General features: G+C 57.7%; 1 protein-coding gene across 4 annotated transcripts in view; it reads left to right on the forward strand.

Annotated features, from left to right (window-relative positions):
• TMEM241 (transmembrane protein 241) overlaps positions 1 to 18,303 on the forward strand; it is a 51,511-nt gene extending 33,208 nt beyond the window's left edge. For 3 of the 4 annotated variants that reach the window (XM_070421283.1, XM_070421282.1, XM_070421284.1), the window contains 4 exons: positions 856 to 925; positions 2,924 to 3,017; positions 16,873 to 16,937; positions 17,452 to 18,303. In XM_070421283.1, coding sequence (XP_070277384.1) covers positions 856 to 925; positions 2,924 to 3,017; positions 16,873 to 16,937; positions 17,452 to 17,518 — 296 coding nt within the window. In that variant the 3' untranslated portion in view covers positions 17,519 to 18,303. Of the gene's footprint in view, positions 1 to 855; positions 926 to 2,923; positions 3,018 to 6,817; positions 9,849 to 16,872; positions 16,938 to 17,451 lie in introns of those variants that run through there. The other variant, XM_070421285.1, reaches the window with a different exon arrangement.
• Positions 18,304 to 19,268: the final 965 nt, after the last annotated feature.

Consider the following 19,268-nt stretch of genomic DNA (forward strand, 5'->3'; position numbering starts at 1 on the left):
CTCCCACACCCCCAGCTCCAGGGCTTCAGAACCAGGAGGCGGCAGAGCAGGGCTTGAAGGCCCGGTCCGACTCCCAGCTTGGGAGGATGAGCGTCGGCTGTGGAAATGCTCAGTTCCTTTCCTCGGGACGTTTTTGGAAAACTTGCTGCTTTTTTAATCTTTTGACTTCTTGTTTGTGACCAAGTTCAAATTCCAGAGAGGGAAGCAGCCGTGTGTGTGAATATTTCCTCTCGCACCAAGTGGGACTAAAAGAATGAGCTGACTTCCCGCGAAATACATGTGCCCTTTGGACCGGCACCTAAAATGAGCGTGCACGGCCGGCCTGGCCCTGCGCCGGTGCCGCCATTACATACGACAAGGAAGAGGATGTCAGGCGGCTCTCAGTCTGGTCTGAGGTCTGAGGGGGAAGAGAACAGAACAGTCTTTTGAAAAGAGGATTATTTTTGTGCCCCCTCTGCCGCGGGCGGGCAGGGTGCTGCTGGGGAAGGGGAGGCTCCAGGGTTGCCGGGAGGGGTTCCCGCTGTGGCTCCCAGCTCGAGTGGTGCCGTCTTGGGCAAATCTCTTAACTTCTCTGAGCTCCAGGCAAAGGGGGGTTACGTTACATTGTCAGGGCCCCGAGAAAGGTGATGTGTGCAGCTTCAGCAGGGGTCCTGCCAGGGCCGACCCCCTTATCGGGCATCCTTACTATCAGACTGTTATTGTAAGAAAGGGCCGTAACAGGAGCCCTAGGGAAGCTGGTGTGAACTCAGTGCCGGGCAGCTCCTCGCTCAGGGGCTGGGCGGAGGCCCTGGCCATGCATTGCTGGGACCGTGGGCCCGGGCGCTGGCCACCGTCTCACCCTCGCTGTGCCCGCAGGTGACCTCCTCCGCGCCCTGGACTTCCCCTTCTTGTATGTCTACAGATTCCACGGCAGCTGCTGCGCCAGGTAATCTGACCTCACGAAATCCTCGCACTGTTCATTCCTGTTTTGTGCTCCCAGCTGTGTCTTCGCTTCGGCGAAGCCCAAGGTCACCGGCGGTTACCCATCGCGTGGCCGGGCGGTGGCGGGGGCAGGCTGGGTGCTCTGAACACCCTCGGGTGCTCAGAGCTGGCCTGGGCCTTCGAGGACCCCTGTCATGCGGAAGTGTTCAGGTTCTAACAGTGGTTTCCAAACTTGGTTTCCAAGACTGGGATTTCCCGACTTTATTTTCTCTCCACAAGCAATTCTTTCAACGTTAGTCTGAGCTAGTTGAGTTCAAGGGAAGATTGGGGTCCACAGTCCTACCCTCTCCACTTCCACCTTGGCTCCCTTTTGCTCCTGAAGGGCAGCCTCCAAAAAAGAAACCCCACAAAAACCTCCACTGAACCCCAAGGTTATGAGACAGATTGTGGGAACCATTGAGTAGGAGCTGGCTGGACGAGGTGATCTGGAACATGGGCCTCGGAAGCACTCAGGGATGTGGGCCAACTAAGTACGCTGTCCTGTCTCCCTGTACCCTCCCCCCCCCCCGCCGCCCCCCCGCCGCCCCCCCCCCCGCCCCCCCCCCCCCCCCCCCCCCCGGCCTGACTTCGCTGCACTGGAGGCGCAGGTCTCTGGGGCAGGCTCACCGTGTGCCCTGGGCTGTGGTGGGAAAGCTGACTCGGGTGAGGCCCAGCCCGTGCTCCCTGAGGGCGTCTTGGCCACGGGATCCTGCTTCTCCCCGCCCCCCCCCCGCCCCCCCCCCCCGCCCCGCCCTCACTTCGTTTCCTGGTCTGGAGAAAGGGAAATAGTAGCGTGCAGGGCTGTGTGTACTGGAGAGGGAATCTGATGCCTGTAGCTGTGCCTGTGCCTGGCCCGTAAATGATGGCCATCGTTGTTCCTGCTGCGGCCGCCTGTGAGTCCAATGCCTGCAGGCTGTGAGCCAGTGCTCCAGAAAGTCCCAGCCAAGGCCAGGCCCCGCCCTCCCAGAGCTCAGTCAGGTCAGAGCCACCACCAGCACCTGCCACATGGTCAGAGGGAGGCCCCGGGGGTGCCAATGGCCCAACTCCCAGACCTGCCCGTAGTTTGGGGCACAGCTGCAGGCGTGTCTCTTGCTTTTCGAGCCACACTCCGCCCTCACTGTGCTTATTTGCTGAGTCGGCCTCCGTCATGGCGTCCCTGCCATACTCCCTTCCCCAGCCCCCTGCCCCCAAATGTCAGGAGGAGCCATCGTTCTGCTTGGCGTTCCCTTTGCTTTGCACTTGGCCACATGGTGACCTAGAAGACGGTTCTCGTGCAGGCCACTGCTTCCCCGACCACGGCTGTGTCAGTGCCGTGCGGCCCCCAGGGTGGGGGCGCGTGTAGTCACCCCTGGGGTAGGCTCGTTCCTAGAACGCCACTGCTGTTGGGTGACCTCGCTTGGGGATGTGTCATGGGAGCCAGCCCTCCCCTTTCAGGTCTTACCTCGAACCCAGACCCTCTGCCCGCAGGTGGTGCTTTCCCTTGGGAATCTGTCCCTGCCTGTGTTCTGCTGGGAGAAATGGAAGCTGCTTGGCAAGCACCAAGCTCCAGCATAACGGGGGTGCTGCCCCCCTTTCTTTCGGTCAGGATGTAACAGCCCTCCCACATTTCCGTGCCCCCTCCCCACCTCTGGTAAATGCTCTCTTCCCACATTTCCGTGCCCCCTCCCCACCTCTGGTAAATGCTCTCTTCCCACATTTCCGTGCCCCCTCCCCACCTCTGGTAAATGCTCTCTTCCCACATTTCCGTGCCCCCTCCCCACCTCTGGTAAATGCTCTCTTCAAAGCTCCTGAGGAAAGTAGAGCTTCCTGGGTCTTCACTTGTCTTTTTTAAATCTAGAGATCACTGGAAGCAGGTGCGCTAGGTGAGTGACAATTAGAAAGTGACTGGTGAAGTGTAACAGGAAATAGTTCCCTGTTGGCTCCGAGAAGACAAGCCTCACTCACAGGTGGCTTCTCCTTCCAGTGGCCTTTTGGGGTTCCTCGTCACACTCAGCGCCGTGAAGCTGAAGAGCCTGGTGGCCCCCGGGCAGTGTGCGGCCTGGCTGCTCCTGGCTCAGGTAAGAGACGAGGGTGGGAGTGGTCTTGGGCTGGACCAGAGCTGGCACTGTCAGGGGTATCTCCACCGAGTCCCTTCTGGGCGCCGGCCCTCGCCTGACCCCCACTCAGGTCCATGTCTGCGCTTCCTCCTCGTGTTCCTGGCAGGGGCGCTGGGGACCCCCTCGCTCTCCTGACCCTGGTTTCCCATCTGAACACGGGAGGTTTTATAAACAAACAAACAGCATCTCGAAAGCCTCTCCGTGCTAAGAGCCTGGCCTCTGGATGCCGGGGCTCTGACCCCTTCCTGGGCCGTGAGTGTCCAGAGCCCAACTGACCAGGAGTCTCACATCAGAGGCGGCAGAGGAGGCAGTGGGCCCAGACCAGGCACTGGATGAAGACGGAAAAGGGTGACTTACGGTAGGACCGCCCACGGGCACCTGACTGGCCGGCTCTGCGTGAGCAGGGAGCTGGGAGAGAGGAGACAGATGGGGGAGCAGGGGCAGCTGTGGGACAAGGACCCGCGGAGATCCTGGGGGCCGTCCTCCTGGTGGAGCATTTGGTTCCGTCGTGTCGCCCGCAGGGGCTGCCTGCAAGGAGTGGCTGTTGTTGATGAACTTGATGGAGTGAAATAACCACCGAAACAGGTGCCCTTATCATCTTGATGTTGATTGGCCGGCCCCCCCCCCTCCCCGAAAACAAAGGCAGGTCTTTGAAATGAGACTTCACAGCGGCCTCTTCACCTGTGTGGTCTCCTGAGGGAGAGCATGACCAATTCTGACCCCACAGACGGGAAGCGTGGCTGAGATGCGACTTCCCGCGATGGGGGAGCATGTGGACACAGCCTTCCCACGTCAGCCAGAAGGCCAGAGCGAGGCGGACGGACCACAGGACGCGGCACTCGGAGAGGCTTTGTCCCGAGAGCGATGGCTCTGGGTCGGGCAGCGCTGGTGGCGTGTTCTCACCTGAGGTTGCTCCCCTGCCTTTTCCGCAGCTCTGTCCGTGTGATGGTGGAACCAGAGCGGGCGACTGCGAAAACCAGCAGCCTGGTTGGTGCTTCCAGACTATTCCATGCGCAGTATTTTCAGTTAAATGGCCGTGTCAGTGTACATGAGCAAGAAGAGCCAGTGGCCCCACTGTCCTGAGCTCACAGCCCTCTGTGGTACAAGTGGTGGACAGTGGTCTACGGGGACATGGGGAGCTCTGGGGGTGAGAGGGCCATCAGGGGCTGGACAGCTCTGCATGTGCCCAGGCTGTCTGTGCACCAGACGCAGAGGTGTCGTGCGCCGGAGCCCCCACACTCTGCCTGCAGAGCCCGAGCGCACTCACAGGATGGGAGCGAGCCAGTAGCAAGGGAAGGCCGGGCGGCATGAGCCCCCTGAGATTCGATGTGCATCCTGTCCACTCACAGCCAGAAGCAGAAGTCTTTCCGGCTCCGGGTATGTGAGCACGACAACTCTAAGCTGTGCAGATGGGGAGAGGGGGGTGACCCCGAGGAAAGCAGGCTGTGCACACTGGGGGCAGGGGTGACCCCGAGGAAAGCAGGCTGTGCACACTGGGGGTAGGGGTGACCCCGAGGAAAGCAGGCTGTGCACACTGGGGGCAGGGGTGACCCCGAGGAAAGCAGGCTGTGCACACTGGGGGCGGGGGTGACCCCGAGGAAAGCAGGCTGTGCACACGGCGGGGGTGGGGGTGACCCCGAGGAAAGCAGGCTGTGCACACGGCGGGGCGGGGGTGACCCCGAGGAAAGCAGGCTGTGCACATGCGGGGGTGGGGGTGACCCCGAGGAGAGCAGGCTGTGCATACAGTGCGGGGGGGTGACCCTGAGGAGAGCAGGCTGTGCACACAGTGGGACAGGGGTGACCCCGAGGAAAGCAGGCTGTGCACACGGCAGGGGGCGGGGGGGGGGGGTGACCCCGAAGAGCAGGCTGGAGAACACACATGGGAAAAGTGGTGAAGACCTCAGAGCTGCACCTTCCCCGGGAGACGGATCTTACAGACTCGGTCCAGGCAGGTTCCTGAGCGAGCAGGACAGCACCGACAACAGTGCTCCACAGGAAGTCAGGCCTAGAACTGCTGCCGTGTGTTACGTCAAGTGTCCGGTGTCCAACAGAAAATTAGACGCTTTCCGAGAAACAGGAAGGCGTGATTTATGCCAGGAAAGTCAGTCGGTAGGAACCATGTCTCTGCATCCTCAGATTTGCAGCTTAGCAGGAAAAGACTGCAGGGCGGCTGTTTAAATATGTTCAGACACAGAAAGGAAACCACATTCAGAGAATTCAAGGAAAGACAATACAGAATCTCAATAAAGAGACCGAAATGATTTTGAAAAAGAAAGCCAAGTGGAAAATCGGGAGTTGACAGTATAACTGACATGAAATGACAGATTCTATTCAATAATAGATGTGAGATGACCCAGGAGGCAGAACAAAGGGAATTCTTCGATCTAAAGAACAAAGATTAAAAAAACCCTGAAGAAATATAAACGGAGGCTTAGAGATCTGTGGGACATCAACCACAGCAACGTATATATAATAAGAAATCCAAAAGAAGAGGAAAGAGAGGTAGAAAAAAATAGTATTAATGGATGACTTCTCATAAAAAACAGCGGAGGATAACACACTTAATGTGCGGAAAGAAAATCTCCAACCAGGAATTCTGTACACAGCAAAACTATCCTTCAAATATGAGCGAGAAAGAAAGACATTCGCAATTAAAGACAGGGATTTGTTGTCAGCAGTCATATCAATAGTTGCATTAAATGGGAATAGACTAAACAGCCCACTCAAAAGTCAGAGATTGGCCGAAACCGGTTTGGCTCAGTGGATAGAGCGTCAGCCTGCGGACTGAAAGGTCCCGGGTTCGATTCCGGTCAAGGGCATGTACATTGGTTGGGGGCACATCCCCAGTAGGAGATGTGCAGGAGGCAGCTGATTGATGTTTCTCTCTCATCGATGTTTCTAACTCTCTATCCCTCTCCCTTCCTCTCTGTAAAAAATCAATAAAATATATTTAAAAAAAAAAAAAGTCAGAGATTGTCAGTCTGGATAAAAAAGCAAGACCCAGCTGTCTGCTGTCTGTACGGACACAGCTTAGATTCAGACACAGAGGTTGAAAGTGAAAGGATGGAAAACAACCGTGCAAACAGCAGCCACACTGCAGCCAGAGTGACTCCATTATCAAACCAGACTTCATGACAGGAGCTGTCACTAGAGAGCGACACTTAGTGGACAGAGGGTTAAGATGTCGGAAGATGGAACAGTTATAAACATCACCCCTAACAGCAGCCGCCCAACGTGTACGAAGCAACAAGTGACAGAATAGGAAGGAGAAACAGTCAGAGTTGACGATTCCAATACTGTGGGGGAGCAGGCCAGGCAGCCACTGGAAAACGGTGTGGAGCTTCCTCAGAAAATGAAAAATGGAACTGCCTTTTGACCCAGTGGTTGAGCATTGACCTAGGAACCAGGAGGCCACGGTTTGGTTCCTGGTCAGGGCACATGCCTGGGTTTCGGGCTTGCTCCCCAGTAGGGGGCGTGCAGGAGGCAGCCGATTGCTGATGTTTATCATTAATGTTTCTAATTCTCTATCCCTCACCTTTCCTCTAAAAAAAGAATAAAAATATATTTCTTTAAAAAGTAGAAGGATTTTTAATCCTTCCTAAATGTGAAGGATTGAATAAAATGAGCCATTAAGGATTCTTCTGGCCTCAATACATCAAACAACCTTCCTTCCTCTCTTCTTTTTCTTTTCTATTTAAAAATAAACTCTGTGACCCTCAGTGGCATAATATTTACCCATCCTGACGTGCATTTACCTACAGATCAGACGTGCTGACATTGAAGTCCCCCATAGTTGCACATAGCAACGCAGCACTTCCCCGTGATGTCACTGGGACTGCGGGCGCCAGTGTGTAGAGTGACTCGGAAGGACGCTCCGTTGGCCCCAGAGGAGAATTTGGATTCTGTGAAAAACTCGCAGATACACAGGCAGAGGCCGTTCAGAAGGGCCTGGGACACCTTCGTCCTCGTCCCAGAAGCTCCCTGCTCTGCCATTTCCAAGGAGGTGTCAGTCCGCGTCGTCATGTCCAAGTCTGGAGAAGAGGCATCCCTGCTTCTCTCTGTTCCTCGTCTTTCGCTGCCTCTTCCCTGGGTCTCATGCTCAGCAAGGAAAAAAGTGCCTTCGAGGTCACTGTGTCGGCATCACTGTCATTCCTGTTCTTCCTGGGGATTTTGAGGGGCCTTCTAAGAAGCTAGAAATAACAATATTTAGCAACCTTTTTCAATTCCTTCGTTTTGGTAAGTGAGCTCTGTGAAATCTAACGCAGCTGCATAAAATCTCGGGGTCCCTTCCCACTTGTGCTGAAAAAGCATTGCAGGAAAAAAGTGGCTGCATTTAAGAGAAAAGCGATGACGTGTAGACGCACAAGGAAGACGTGTTCGAGGGTGGGTCGCTCCAGCAGCTCTAGGTTCTCGTGAGAGTTCTTCCCGTGTCGAGTAGCGTCTTGTCTCATCCTTCAGGCGGACGGCAGCTCTCCGCGTCAGGGGAAGAGGCAGCCGAGGCCCGAGTGCGTGTGCGCTGAGGCCGAGGCTGAGCCAGGAGAGACGCAGCCCCCAGACAGCAGCTCTGGCCCCGCCCGGCTCTTGAGGACCCCGTGTTTGCTCCCCACGAGGGCAGAGTCTCCTTCAGGCGAATGCAGTGTCGCTCCACCGCGTCCCGGAGGCAGTGGCAGCCCAGGAAGCGGCTTCCTCTGCTCCTTTGTGACCCTCAGAAGCAGCTTGCTGTCCTTGCCTGCAGTGTCTGTTGACTTGGTGGAGTTAGAGCTTCGTCTTTTAGGCCGGGAGCAGGTGGCTGTGTGTGGCTGGGCCCTGCGGCGTGGTGTCTGCGTGTGACGGGATTCTCGGCTGCAGGAGTGAACGAGCCTCCCTCCATGTTGCAGCCGAGGGGCCTCACCCACCCCGCCCCAGGCCCTCCTCCGACACGGTCAGGCGTGCTGCCTGCACAACAGCTGTGTGTGCAGTGGGGTTTTCAGGTTACTGGTTTGTACACTTTGGGGGACATTGGAGGTGCCTTTGAAGGGGGGGCTCTGAGTTGAGGCAGCCGAGTGGCTGAGCCGGCCCTGTCAGCGCTGAGTGTCAGGTGTGTGACATGATGGTGCGGTGTGTGCGCCCCGTGACGTGATCGCGCGGCAGCTCAGCACCCACTCCTTACACGGTCACAGGAGAGTATGGCCACTGTGTGGGCGGCCTCCACGGCAGCTCATCTCCGTGCCGTGCTGGTTCCAGTGTCCGTGCTGGAACCTCCCTCTCTGTTGTCTTCGTCACCATCCGTCTCACCGTCTCACTTGCTGCTGTTCTGGGGTGAAGCCCATCTCGGAGGAGGAGGCCCCCCCGTTCGCTGTCAGTGTCCTCCATAGTCCGCACCCTTCTTCCTGTTGCACTCGGAGTCTCACGGGAATGCCTGGCTTTCCCGGGAGCAGGTCCGGCCTGTGTCTTCTCCCTTCGGCTGTTGCTTTGCGCCTCTCTGTGCCCTGGAACGGGCTGGGAGGGCAGGTGGCTGACTCCAGCGAAGTGCACGGTGAGTGACTTTCCTGTGGAAAGAGTGCACTTTAAAACCTAATCATGAAGCCCTGATCGGGTTGGCTCAGTGGATAGAGCGTCAGCCTGCGGACTGAAGGGTCCCGGGTTCGATTCTGGTCAAGGGCATGTACCTTGGTTGCAGGCACATCCACTTGTGCAGGAGGCAGCTGATCGATGTTTCTCTCATCGATGTTTCTAACTCTCTGTCCCTCTCCCTTCCTCTCTGTAGAAAATCAATAAAATATATTTTTTAAAAAACACAAAAAAAAACCTAATCATGGCTGTTTCCTCATAAGTCTGAGCCACCGTGGTGATGAGAATAGTTTTTCGTGGAAAATTAAAACCTAGAGGCAGCAGCAGCAGCGCATTTCCCCTCGCAGCCTCTCGCTGGGCGGCCACAGCGCCTGTCCGTGTCGTTCCCTGGCGTCTGCGGGGCCACGTGGCAACAGCACAAACTTCTCTGGGAATTATTCCTTCATGAGCACGGTTTTCCCAGAGCGACTTGGGCGGGGGTATAGTTTTGGATTAAAGAAAAACATTAGCCAAAACCGGTTTGGCTCAGTGGATAGAGCGTCGGCCTGCGGATTGAAAGGTCCCAGGTTCGATTCCGGTCAAGGGCATGTACCTGGGTTGCGGGCACATCCCCAGTAGGAGATGTGCAGGAGGCAGCTGGTCGATGTTTCTCTCTCATCGATGTTTCTAACTCTCTATCTCTCTCCCTTCCTCTCTGTAAAAAATCAATAAAAAAAAAATATATTTAAAAAAAAAAAAAAAAAGAAAAACATTAAAATTCCATTTCCTATTGTCAGGGTAATTCATGGGGAAGCGAGGCATGTTCATGGACGTCTTCCTATTTTGGATGAGGTTGTTTTTCTCGTGTCCGATGATGAACTCTTAATTTTTTTCTGGACTATTTTTAGAGCCATTGATCATCCCAATGTTCTGTGCTGCAGAAATATGATAACAATTCTGGTTTCACAACTCTGACCTGCATGAGTTTGCTTATTGAGGAAATACTTTGAATTTCTGTAAATTTCCTGGCTGCAAGGTCTTATATGGATGCTGTTATTGTCCAAGATTATTTATGTATTTAAAGTGTCTTTACTAATTTTGAGAGAGAGATACAGGGAGAGGGAGAGAGAGAAACATTCCTCCATAGACAGCAGCTCAACAACCAGCCAGGCTTTAGGTCCTGGTCCACCCGCTGCTCCCTGGTCCCTGGAACAATGGAGTGCGGGCGGTCACAGCCACCATCGTGCTCTGTGTGCAGCCGTGTGGTCGGTACGTGGGCACCTGTTTCTTACCTAATCCCCATCACGGCCGTATGGCCCCACCATGTGCTTCTCTGGCCCCTTTGGACGAGAGGGAGCACAGATGTGGGTGACTCCTCTGGGTTAGAGCAGAGGAGCTGGGGCCCTGCTCCCCCCGCACCCCCCCCCCCCCCCCCCCCCCCCCCCCCCGCTCGCCTTCCTTGATGCGAGAGACTGGGTGAGTGCGTGCGCTGGGGTGAGTGTCTCCGGGGAGGAAGGCTGTACCCCTGGTAGTTACCATCTCCTTAACCAGTAACCCACAGCGTGGAAAACCCTCCGGGAGCTCATGGGAAACAGGAAGTGAGGGGACTCGACCTGCTGTGCTTGGGAACCCCCGGCCACCCCAGAACGCCGTGCTGGCGGGGCCAGGGGGTGAGGGCGCTGGCTCCCGCTGAGGCCTTTGGTTTTCTGGTCGGTGTCGAACTGCAGGTGTGTTCTCCACTAGGGAAGCAAACAGCTTTTTCTTTTATTCGTCACTTTAATTTTGATCCATGACTTAAATCTTGATTCCCCTCGAAAAAAAACCTTAGAAACCATTTAGTTTAACTCCCTTCACTTAAAAATTTTCAAAAGACTTATGATAGAAAAGCGTACGTGATCCCAGCACTGCGGCCTTCTCTGTACACACACACCTGGGGTCATTCTCTACCAGTTGGCTTCTATGTAACAGTATTGGGGACGTTTCCCCACGTGGGGCGAGTGAGGGTGAGGTTTCCAGGGAGCTGACCTGAGACCCTAGGGCAGGGCTGGCCCGCGTGGTGCTGTTGGAGGTGCTGAGGGCCGTCTGGTCTGCCCACAGGGCATTCATTTCCTGTCTCTGAACATTTCAAGGGGTACTTTTTATGTGTGCTCTGTGCTGGAGACCAGCGTTGTCACCTGGAGCAGGTGCTAGGAGATGCCCAGATGGGTGGGGCAGGGCCACAAGGTGTTACTGGCACCTGACACAGGAGGGCAGTTGGCAGGTCCCTGCTGTGCAGGGAGTAACCGGCTCCTTGGAGGACTGCGGGGGATTGTGAACGCATGTGGACTCCTTCTGAATCCCAGCCTGGGCCTGGGCCCCAGGGTCCCCGTTTCTTTAGGGAAAGGGGGGGTGGCCCACTCCCGCACCTGTGCCTAGGTTCCACCACGGAAGCCAGGCAGAGACCAGGGCACAGTCCCTGAGCCTCACGAGGGTGTGCCGGGAAGTGGGATGGGGACAGGGCACCGCGTCTCTTCCCTCTGGGTCCTTCGTGGGTCTAGTGGCAGCAACTGACTTACCGCCACCAGCTTCTGCTTCCTCTGAAATGTCCGCACCGTGTTCACTTTACACCTGGGAGAGACTCAGAAGAAAGTGCACGGCCCCCTCACCTGCCGCCGTCTCACTCACAGGGCTCAGAGGTGGCTGAGCTTGGCACTGCTGCCCCCTCCCGCCATTCCTCGGGCAGCCTCATCAGTCCTTGGAGATGAGCCCCAGTGGAGTGGGGCTTCCTCCCACCACCCTCAGCGTGCACCGTGTCTCAGCACTTCGCACATCCCGCTCCGGGATCTGTCAGGGACCCCGGGAATCGGCTGGCCGGGCCGAGCTGCCGTGAGGCCAAGGCTTTTGCCTCTGAGTCTTGCCTCTCAGGTGCCTCGTGTGGATCGGTGAGCACACTGGCCTCAGCCTCATCCAGCAGCAACGCCAGGCCCTTCTTCTTTACTTCTATGTCAGCTTCACTTCTGTGACCATTAGTCATCGCTTTTTTAAAACTTTCATTTTTAAACTCTCCAAAAGAGCGAGGGATACGTCTCAGCTCAGGCTGCTGTAACCAAATACCACTGACATTTATTTCTCATCGTCTTGGAGGCGGGAAGTCCAAGACCAAATGCCGGCAGAACAGGTGTCTGGTGAGGGCTCTTCCCGTGGTTTGCAGATGGCTGCCCTCTGGCTGTGTTCTCACCGGAAGAGAGGGGGAGAGGGAAAGGGGGAGGGGAGGGAGGAGGAGGGGGAGACACCACCCCCGTCATGAGGACCCCTCATGCTCTCATCTCACACCAGTTAATTTCCCAAGGCCCCATCCCCCGGAGTCAGGTTGGCAGGGGATGGGACAGTTCAGTCCATCCGGGCGACCTGGTGACATTTGCAGTGAGTGCCAAGCTGTGTGGCAGGTGCTAGCAAGTCCTCGTGGTCTGCGTGTCCCTGACGTGGCCCGAGTGGTCGGCGCGTCCTGGGCCAGCGAGGTGCATCTCTCAGGTTCTCTCTCCGGTCCGGTTGGACTGTACCAGGTCCGGAGCCAGGACCCAGCCTGGCATCGTGGCTACTTCTCCCAGCTGAACCAATGCAGGGGTCGTGGGGGTTCAGGAAGGAGGCTGCCAGGGTGGCAGGAGGGTTTTGCCGAACGGGCACCACATTTTCTGTCTTTGAGCATTTCCAGGAGGTGGTTCATGTATATCTTCTGGCAAATGTATTGTCACCTCCGTTATTGCTCGGCACAACGATAATTGAAGTTGTATCAAAAGGAGATGAAGAAACCCTCCCGGCCTTGGAGCAAGTGTAACTGTGGTGCTTTTATTTAAAGCGCCTTTGAGCTTAAATTCATTTCATTCCCAAAAATAAGCTGCAGAGATGAGATCCGCCCTTTGAGCGAATCAGAACAACTTAGGGAATAAAAATGCCTCGGCCACATGCCCCTCCGGCCGGGCGTGCTGCTTCACTTGGGAACTTGAGTCCACGGGACAAAGGTGACCCGTCGTTCTGCGAGCTGACAGGCAATGAGCACATTTACTGTAAAATGAAACCGAGAAGCTGAGAAAGTGACAAGGACTAGAATGGACGCGACTGACCCCACACCAGGCGTCTCTGAGTGAGTCTTAGGAGAAGTAGGATAGACTCAAGTTCCCCGTTTGTCTTCTGCAATTGAGAGCTTTAAGGACGTCTACATTGTTGGGCTCTTTATGCTACTTGCCAAGGCAGAGTACGTGTCAAATGCAGCCTCTTTATTAAAGAAAATAGGAAAACAGACCAGCTAAACCCACCGAGCCAGGTCTTGTGGGCTGAGCTGCACCCCTGAGAGCGGGAAAGGACATGCCTCCCAGAGGTCCCGGGCGCACCGCTCCCCAAGCAGGACAGCCCCAGGCCTCCCAGCCAGGGGGAGCGAGCACCTTCCTCAGGACTGTCCATGGGAGCAGAACGCGCCAGCGCCCACCGGTTTCTGAAGGTGCGGCCAGGGGACCGGTGTCAGAGGGTGTGAGAGAGACAGGCCTTCTCAGGACACAGCTGGTGTTCACGGGCTCGAGTGCTGGTACCTGCACTCTGCTCCCTGCGCTCTCTTCCTTCGTGGGGTGCAGACGAAGGGGGATGCCTCCTGTGCCAGCCGAGGCCTGGACGTCTCTGTCCTCGCTGCGCAGCTCTTTCCACCGACAGGGGTGGCTGGTTACAGACGCCATCAGGGCGGAGAGCCACTGGGTTCTCAGGTCCAGGCCCCAGGCACCCCTGACGCACGAAAAGGAAATTTAAACCAACAGCACACTGACCTTCGGGCTGTGCACCCAGCGCTGGTGGTCAGAGCAGTCCCATACGTGTGCCAGGCGCTTGCCTGGTGCCAGTCTCCCCTGGGGCCCCGGGCACGCTGTGTGCAGTCCCTGCCGGAGACACGGTCAGTGGCGTGGCCTGTGCCGGCAAGTAGGTGTGGGAGCCCCAGAGGGGCCTCGTCCACTCGATGTGTGGGCAGGCCCGGCGCAGGGAAGGCCTTCTGGACGTGGATTTCAAAGGGTGAGTGGGAACGTGTGGGGTGAAGTCTCCCAAGCAGAGAGGACTTCGAGCACAGGTGAGAGGATGGATGAAATCGAGTTTGAAACCGGAGCCGGTTAAGTGGGGCAGGGCTATGCCGGCAGTTCCCGTGGAGGGCACCCTGCAGGCAGCACTTGTTAAAGAAATTCACAACAAATAGCAGCAAATCATAGCAGCCAGCCTGAATCTCAGATTCGCCCCAAATACGTGACTTATCTGGCAGGTTCCACTAACAGCCACTGCCCTTTATTTTCTTAAAAACACACAAAAATTTATCTTTGGATTGGAATGAACATTTCAAAAACAAACGCGGCCTGCCTGCAATACCAGCCCCGTGTGAATAACACCAGGTGGTGACATCCTTCCACGCAGCCAGGAAGTTCAAAGCCGGCGCAGACCAGGGCGCGGCGTTCCTGGGGTTGGCGTCCCTCCGCGTGGCGGGCCCTGCTGTTTGTTATTCGGACCTGCGTGTGGGACGGAGACGTTCCTCAGACCACAGAGCTTGCTTTGCAGACAGATGAGTCCTTTAGATGCTCTTGGTGAGCAAGCACGATGGGTAGCAATGGCTGCTGCTTTCATGTGTCTTCAGTGTCCAGTCCCAGGAGCAACGTGAAGTCTTTCATGAACAGATTGTGGCCCCTTGAAAGCTCAGGACCAAGCCATGCTCTCACGGACCTCCATCTCCAGAACCTCTCATCTTCCAAACAGAAACTCTGCCCCGTTAGAAACGACTCGTCCTCAGCCCGTCCCCTCCCTGCCCGTCTGTGACTCCCCGTACCTCCCGCGGGTGGGGTCGCAGGGTGTCTGAGCACAGGGTCCCCCGGCCTCCCTCCCGCTGTCGCATGTTGCAGAGCCTCCTTCCTTTTCGGGCCGAGGAATACTCCGTGTGTGTCGTCACATGTCGCTTGTCTCTCGTCCTTCAGCGGGCCGTTGGGGCGCTTCCCAGCGGTGGCTGCTGTGGGTGTTGCTGCTGTGAACATAGGTGTGCAGATGCCTGTTTGCGACCCTGCTGTCAGTGATTCTTCCCCTTGTGCCCTTGGATTGGAATGAACCCCGCCCCCCCCACCCCCCCACCCCCCCCACACACACAAAAGCTGCAGGGCGCTCGGTAGACCCTCGTTGAGTTTCTGGCTGAGAGAAGGCAGACCTGGGAGTCGAGCGTTGGTGCCTCTGCTCGCTGCCTGAGGTGACCAGGCCTGGAGCAGACCCCACACCCTCTCTGCTCGAAGTCTCCCCGTCTGCACTGAGGGCGTCCCTCCCGCTCGGGCTCCACCCTTAGGTGACTGCGTGAGACCTTCTGCACAGCCCTGCAGTCGCTGGCCTCGCCCGGCTCCTGTTCTTTGATGGAACTGGAAGGGGCGGGCCCTTGGCATGAGCGGATCTGTCATTCTCACCTCTGAGTGCCCTGAGCACCCTGACAGCCAGGCACATAGAAACCTGCCACTCGGCCTGAATTAACCTCCCACGGACGCGGGGCCACGAGTCTAAGTCACCCATGGAGTGGTGCTCGGGGCGACCAGCTGCCCTCCGCCAGGTGCTGGCTGCTCTCATCCTTACGTGGTGGCTTTTATGAAGGGTTAGAACTTTGGTGAGTGTGTGGGGGAGGGCGGAGAGGGAGAGACGGGGAAAGGCGAGGGGGAGAGGGAGAGAAGCTGGGGAGAGAGGGAGAGGGAGCGGGAGGGAGGGAGCCTCCATCCAGAGCTGCTGCTGGGGCTGGTGATGGCGATAAAGGGGAGGAGCCTGAGAAGCTGCGGTGCCTACGGAACGGACTGCACAGAAGCCCATGTGACTCCCCAGTGCAGGCGCGTTCGCTCTACGTTCTCTGCAGAACAAGACAAGCCTGTCTGCGAAGCGCCAGCGAGTCAGCCGCAGGGCAGGACGTGCTCCGGGAGATGAGATGTGGAGCCGCCCGAGAGCGGCCATGACGCCTCCCAGGGAGCAGAGACGGCAGAGGCCCCAGTGTGGCTGCTGAGCGCCTTACGCTCACGGAGGGCTGGTGTGACCATGGAAGATGTGTTTTTCTTGGCAAAAGGTGCAGTTCATCGGTACAAGCAGGCCGGCCGTCTACCTCGGAGCAGGCGAGGTTTTTCCAAAGGGAAAGGAACTCACAGGGAAACAGGCGAGTCTCAGGCTGCGACCTGCAGGCGCGAGGAGGCGTCCGCTCCTGGCTTATTCTCTGACTTTTTGTTGAGATGGTAAACGGGCCACAGTGACTCAGTAAACGCACTTTCCTCCTGACCATGGGCTGCAGCCCCGAGAGGCCTCGGTGACAGCATATGTCCCTCCGTGAGAGGGCGCCCAGCACAGCCTCCTGCTGCTGCTTTTAAAAAATGCTTTTATTGATTTCAGAGAGGAAGACAAAGGGAGAGAGAAACACCAATGATGAGGGAATCGATCCGCTGCCTCCTGCACGCCCCACACTGGGGATCAAGCCCGCAACCTGGGCCTGTGCCCTGACCGGGAATCGAACCCTGACCTCCTGGCTCACAGGTGGATGCCTGGCCGCTGAGCCAGCGGGCATGCAGCCTGCTTCTTTCTTGTTCTTGCAAGAAAGCCAGCCCTGAGAGTGACTTCCCCTGGACGCTGTTGGGCAGGTTCTGGGGGAACATCTTTTCCTGAGCAGACGTTCTCCGTGTTGACAAATAGGGCCTTTGGTTCACATACAGGCACTGCAGGGTCCTGTTACCGACATTCCTCAGAGACTTTCCTGTAATTTCTAGCTCACATGTGGGAGTGCCCCCCTCCCGCCGGCTTGTGTTTGCAGATAGTTAATGATCTAATTGCCTGGTTTCCTCCAACGTGTGACATGAGCCCAGAGACAGAGGCGCCACTAGGCAGGGAGTCCGGGGGCTGCAGCAAAGGCAGGACACAGGCGTGTTGTCGGAGGACCGGGGACGGTCGTGGCCCCGCTGACCTGGGTTCAGCCGGACGAGATGGAAACGAGTGCTCTGCTCTGCCCCCCGGGGCGGGGGGAGGGGGGTGAGCGCCTGAGGGGGGCTGCCCTGCCGCCTCTTGACCAGTTTGGGAATGAAATGCTTCTTTGCAGACGCCCACCTCCAACACAGACAGGTGTTAGCTTTTCCCACCCGGTGCTTTCCTCAGAGGCAACACTGACTACAGGCACTGGGCGTGGGGAGGCGGGAGGGGAAGGACCCGGCCCAGCAGGCGCTCGGCTTGTGAAGGGCTCGGAGAAGGTTCTGGAGTCCCGTGCTGACGGCCTCTGTTGGGCTTCTCTCTGCAGGTGGCCACAGCTGGCTCGTCAGTGCTGCTGTTCGAGGGCGTCCTGACCAGGGCGGCCGTGGGATGGTGAGTCTGAAAGTGGATGTGGGTTCTCCAGGTGCTGCCTCTGCTCCCAGTGCCACGGGAAGGGCGAGGCGTGGGCTCAGGCATGCAGCAGGCCTTTTCTGGGTGAACAGAAAAGCCAGGTCATCTGTGATGTGCAGTGAATCTAAACAAAATGGGTTCAGAGGTCGTCACCTTAGCAATTCTGCAATAGGGTCACCTGGAGACTCCATGGCATCAGCCCCTTTAGCAGACGGCCCGGCCGCTCCGTGGGGAGCCCTCCCGCGGTATTTCCTCCAGAGCGTGACCCAGGCGCAGTCTCACACACACACACCACCCGTCAGGCGAGTGGACACAGCCCCTCTTCCATCTTGCAAACTGGCCCCCCAACCTCAGCTCAGGGGGACTTGGCATGATTGGCGGCTCCTGGGCCTGACCTGGAAGTGGGGTGAGGGGAGCCCCCACGGCAGAACCAGGGGCGTCGCTCACCCGCGAACGTGGCGCCCGGCAGCCTCCTGACCTCTCGACTCTTTTGCAGCCTCCTGCTCGGCGGCCTGGGAGAGGCCTTGCTGGTTTTCTCAGAGAGGAGGGGCGCCCCGAGATGACGAGGTGACGAAGGAAAGGGAGACGGGCTGGGCCTGCGTGGGAGCAGACGCCCGGCTGGAGCTCGGATGAGGGTGAGGAAGCCGAGCACAGCTGGGGCCGCTTCCCCTGCGCCAGGAGCTCTCGGGTCTCTGCTGCAGAGAATGGACCGGTGCCTCTTCCCAGAGAGGCTCGCCTGAGCCCCACCTCTGGTGTGCGGACGCCTGCGGACGCCCCGTGGAGGCGCCGCTCACCTGCCGGCATGCGGCCTCTGGAGCCGGCACAGGCGCTGCTCTCCCTGCTCACGCTCCGTGGGGGCCGCCCCGGCATTTGGGGTTTGGTTTGTGTGTTTACATCTTCGGAGCCTCCTGGGCATCCGTTCCTCGTGCTCGTGCGGGCTGGTCCGAGCCTCACCCACCCCTCACGGGGATCCCTCCGAGGGCGTCCATGGGGCGAGCGGGGGCTCGGCCATGAGAAGCCAGCAGGGGCCATCGCCCCAGAGTGGGTGCCAAAGCCCTGACGTGCGTGTGTTCCTTCTGTTGGGTTGTGTCATAGAAAGTTCACACTTCTTTTCCGCTCACCGTTCAGTTAACCTGACACGAAACGGTCACCACAGCAAAGAGGTGGATGAGCCGAGGGTGTCCTCCCGGGCAAGGGGAAAAGAAACATGTCTAACACGGACACACACGCCTGTTAAAGTCACTTCCTATCGCTCTGAATCCATTCATCCCCCAAATCTGAGGAGGTTTCAGTCATTGAACACAAGTATACTTTTCAGGCCGATTAAAGGTTGGATTAAAGCTCTAAACTGTGCCTCAATGGGACTCAAAAGAAATGAATTTGCATGAAACGGTTGTTTGATTCGGAGCCCACAGTGAAGGTTTAGGGAAATAGTGCCGAATCCACGTCTCTGCTCAGAGGAGGTGTGTGACTCCTCACCTCTGCCGGTGTCGGCCTGGGCCCTCGGAGATGCAGGAGGGCAGGACCCGCCCCCCCAGGTCACCATGAGAGCCCCCCCCAGGTCGCCATGGGAGCCCCCCCCCAGGTTGCCATGGGAGCCCCCCCAGGTCACCATGGGAGCCCCAGCCCCGGGAAGGCTCCTGCCCACCCTCCACCTGGGAGGAACAAGGTGGGCGCGGCCCTGGCCCTGGCCATTCCTTCTGCGTGTCCCTGTGTGTGTCCTCCCGTCCTGCCCTCAGCACTCTCCCCCGCACCCCCCGTGGCCTGGCCAGCTGTCCTCCAGGGCCCTTGGGGCGGAGCTCTGGCCCCTCTGGGATGGGGGAGACCCTCGGGCGCCCCCTCTGCCCCCCAAACCCCTTTACTTGAAGGACTTCTGTAGCTGGACAGACACCACCATCACCAGGTGACAGAATGGCCTGGCTCAGCCCTGCCTTGCTCCCCAGCCCAGCCTCCTCTGCAGCCGCTGACTGTGGGGGTGGAGGGGGACCCCGAAGGCTCCAGGCCCTGACGGGTTAGGGGAGGCCAGGGCGGAGGAGGGAGGCCTGGCTGTAGGCACTGACCTGGAAATGTCTGAGGGAGAAAGGATTCAGCAGCCGGGCAGTAAGCAGCTTTATTGGCTGTTGGGGGAACCCCATTTCCACATCAGCGAGGCAGTGTCTGTGGTGTGTGTGTGGGGGGGGGGGGGTGAAGCTAAGGGCTCACCCCAGAAGGGCCTGCGGGGTGAGGAGGGAGCCATGGCAGGATCATCTTTTGTTCCCCCCCCACCCCCCCGTATCAGGAACATGCTTGGCTTTGGGGGGTGTCCTGCTCAGG

This window comes from Myotis yumanensis, unplaced genomic scaffold (assembly GCF_028538775.1).
Source record: "Myotis yumanensis isolate MYYU_CA2020_CCGP unplaced genomic scaffold, mMyoYum1.0.hap1 SCAF_7, whole genome shotgun sequence".
Lineage (NCBI taxonomy): Eukaryota > Metazoa > Chordata > Mammalia > Chiroptera > Vespertilionidae > Myotis > Myotis yumanensis.